This window comes from Eufriesea mexicana, unplaced genomic scaffold (assembly GCF_001483705.2).
Source record: "Eufriesea mexicana isolate 0111107269 unplaced genomic scaffold, ASM148370v2 scaffold15236, whole genome shotgun sequence".
NCBI classification, from domain to species: domain Eukaryota; kingdom Metazoa; phylum Arthropoda; class Insecta; order Hymenoptera; family Apidae; genus Eufriesea; species Eufriesea mexicana.
In genome coordinates this window covers 63,735-66,867 of record NW_016922735.1, presented here as the reverse complement: position 1 = coordinate 66,867, position 3,133 = coordinate 63,735, and the positions used below count along the sequence as shown (strand labels likewise).

The 3,133-nt window shown below is 28.3% G+C and overlaps 1 protein-coding gene across 1 annotated transcript; it reads left to right on the top strand.

The window, feature by feature from the left end:
- Nucleotides 1-1,035: 1,035 nt before the first annotated feature.
- Dronc (Death regulator Nedd2-like caspase) lies at nucleotides 1,036-2,935 on the top strand. Its single transcript, XM_017909152.1, has 6 exons — nucleotides 1,036-1,321; nucleotides 1,413-1,654; nucleotides 1,740-2,022; nucleotides 2,103-2,362; nucleotides 2,442-2,706; nucleotides 2,786-2,935. Exons 1-6 carry the CDS (start codon nucleotides 1,184-1,186, stop codon nucleotides 2,903-2,905), a joined length of 1,308 nt encoding a protein of 435 aa, XP_017764641.1. The 5' UTR covers nucleotides 1,036-1,183; the 3' UTR covers nucleotides 2,906-2,935.
- Nucleotides 2,936-3,133: the final 198 nt, after the last annotated feature.

Genomic DNA, 3,133 nt, shown 5'->3' with positions numbered 1-3,133 from the left:
AACGAATTTTCTTTAAATTCGATTAAGAATCAGCTTGAATAATGTAATAATAAATGGCATTGGCACAAACGATTCCATATACCGATACAGTATTATTCCTCGGTAACTATTCCTCTTCTATTTTTTCATAATTTCACCATGATTACTAACCTTAAAGACATTTTCGATTTAGCAATAATGTTGTATTAATAATTGAACAAGACAGATGCTCGATAATACGATTTAGTTATTTATATATTTCTTTACTGAGACCAATTTTCTTATACGACGCGTATTAAACATAATCGTATATTCGACACTAGATATAATAATTTTTACCATTAATTCTTGCCAAAATCGCGATGAACGGATTGTTTATTATTTACATATTATTTACAGATTGCCACTATTATTTACATATTGCAAAATATTTAAAATCGTGAGATATAGAAAATAAAAATTCTTTTGACAAATCTATACTATCATGAACGATCAAATTTAAACAGATTAATTACCTTGATGAAAATGAATAAATGACTTCTTCGAGATGAATAAAATTATTCGATATATCGATATATGTGTCCAGCTCATCTTCGCCCGTTATGATTATTCATTTATTGATGTAATTTCTTCTACTGCGGAATAAGTAGATCTCACATTTATCCTTTAATGGCTGTCGCATCGACACTGAAATCGTTCGCATTCGATTAATCGGTTAATTTAAATGTATTGCTCGATATATCGATTCCTATACACGAGATATGATCGAATACTATTCTTCTTTTTTTCGATATTCGATCGACTCAAAATCTCGCAATTTCTCTAAATTCTTATTTTCATGAGAAATTATCTATAAAACATCTTATAAAATAAGTTATCAAATAATAGTAGTCTATCGTATTTACCTAATATGTTAGGTTATGTATTAATCTAATATCTACGTACAACTTGTACATGTTCATTTGGTAAATATGTTTGTCGCGATGTTCAATCAAGATAAACGATACATATCGAAATTTTCGAGTTCGACTGTGAAAACTGAATGTGAATCAGATATATGAGTCATTTTCGGGCTTCTGCAGTGACATCGGTTTATAAATTTTCTTATTAAAACAAGGAAAGATGTTTGATGGAAGGATAAATTCGAAATAAATAATTGAATGATTTCGTTGAAAGATATGGATACTGCTTATTATTGTTTAACATGAATCAAAAACATCGGGAAACGATAGACTTGTGTTGTCAGGATATTGTACCTAAAATAAATATAGTTAAATTATGGCCAAAACTTTTTGAAAATAAAATTTTTAATAGAGATGACGTGAATATTTCACATTGGAAGGTAAGAACTACTGTTTAAAATAAAAACCTCGATACATACGTCACAAATATCATAAGTTGAGAAATCACTTGGACATTTATGTTTTTTATAGAAAAATCTAACTGAAGAAGCAACGGTACGAGATATATATTTAACGATAAAAACACGAGGACCGTTTGCATTTGAACGCTTTCTCATAAGTTTAAGAGAGAGTGGTCACGAAGATTCAGCAGATATATTGGAAGGAAAAAGAATTGCATTCTCTAATAATGACACGCAAACGAATATTAATCACGACAATGCCCTGAAAGATGACGAAATAGAAGAAACAAATTTTATTCCAGCTACCGAAGGGTAATATTTAAAAATTTCATCCATCCAAATTAATTTTAAATTCAAAATTAATTTATCAACTACCGTATTTTCTTTCTTAAAATAGGATACAAGATGATTTTTACCGTAATATACAATTGTCAGAAGTACCTCTACAAATTCAAGTACGAAAAGCTACAAAATTTTTAGATGGACCTGTTTATGAAAATGTTCAAACATATCCAATGCGTAGCAAACCTCGTGGATTAGTTTTAATAATAACAAATATCGATTATAAATATCCAGACAAGGAGCCTAGAAGTTCAGCTATGTATGATGAGTTGAATATAAAACAACTCTTTGAACAGATGGGATTTCGTGTTTATTCCTACTGTAATTTGACAAGACAGGTAACTATTGTTGTGTATTTTAGATATTAAAAACAAAGACAAATATTAGATCATATAATGGTAGATTTTGTTTCCCTCAGAAATTATTAGAAAAAATAAAAGAATTTTCTGAATGTAAAGAGTTACGTAAGGTCGATTCTTGCTTTATTATAATCAGTAGTCATGGTAATATCAGTACCCAGTATGAAGTTACAGAAATAGAAGGTGTGGATTGTAATGTGGAAAATGAAATGCAGAATCGTAAAACTGTTTTGTGTGTAGATATTTTAGATTATTTCACTTCAGAAACTTGCCCCCACCTAGCAGGGAAACCAAAGATTTTCATTTTTCAATTATGCAGGCAAGTACTGAAACAACTATAAAAATTCTTCTCAAAGATGATATTTTATTAATAATTAATTATAATAATTATTTTGTAGGGGAGAAAAAAAACAGAAATCAGTAAAGAAACCAAGACATACAACGGATACGTCTAATTTCCACTCTTCCGACGAGATGATCAATTTTAAAACAAATGGTAAAGAAACAATGAGAAACTATGCAGATATGCTTGTTGCGCATGCCACCCTCCCAGGATATGTTGCTTTTCGAGATAAAATAACCGGTAGTTGGTTTATACAAATTTTGTGTGAAGTATTCATGAAATATGCTCATAAGTCTCATCTGCAGGATTTACTAAACATGGTGAATAAATCTTGTGAAAGTATATTGATGTCATTCTATACATTAGATACAATATTTATCATTATGTAATGTTTCACAGGTTGATGAAAGATTGAAAATACAAAGAACGACTACAGAAGAATGTCAAACATTAACAGTAACATCAATAGGATTCAATAAACATTGTTATCTCAATCCTGGTCTTTTTGAACAGACATGATTTAAAATATTTGTTTATTACAATTGTTTATCATAATCATTGAAGAAATTAGACAAATTTTATTCATTGGATGAATCTTGATTGTATTACATTTTCATTACACTTTATAAAATATATTAAGAAATATATAAATTTTTACCATTTTCATTTTTTTCATTCCTTTTTCTTTTCTTTCTTTCTTTCTTTTTTTTTTTTTTTTTTTTTTTTTTTTTTTTTTTTTTTTTTTTT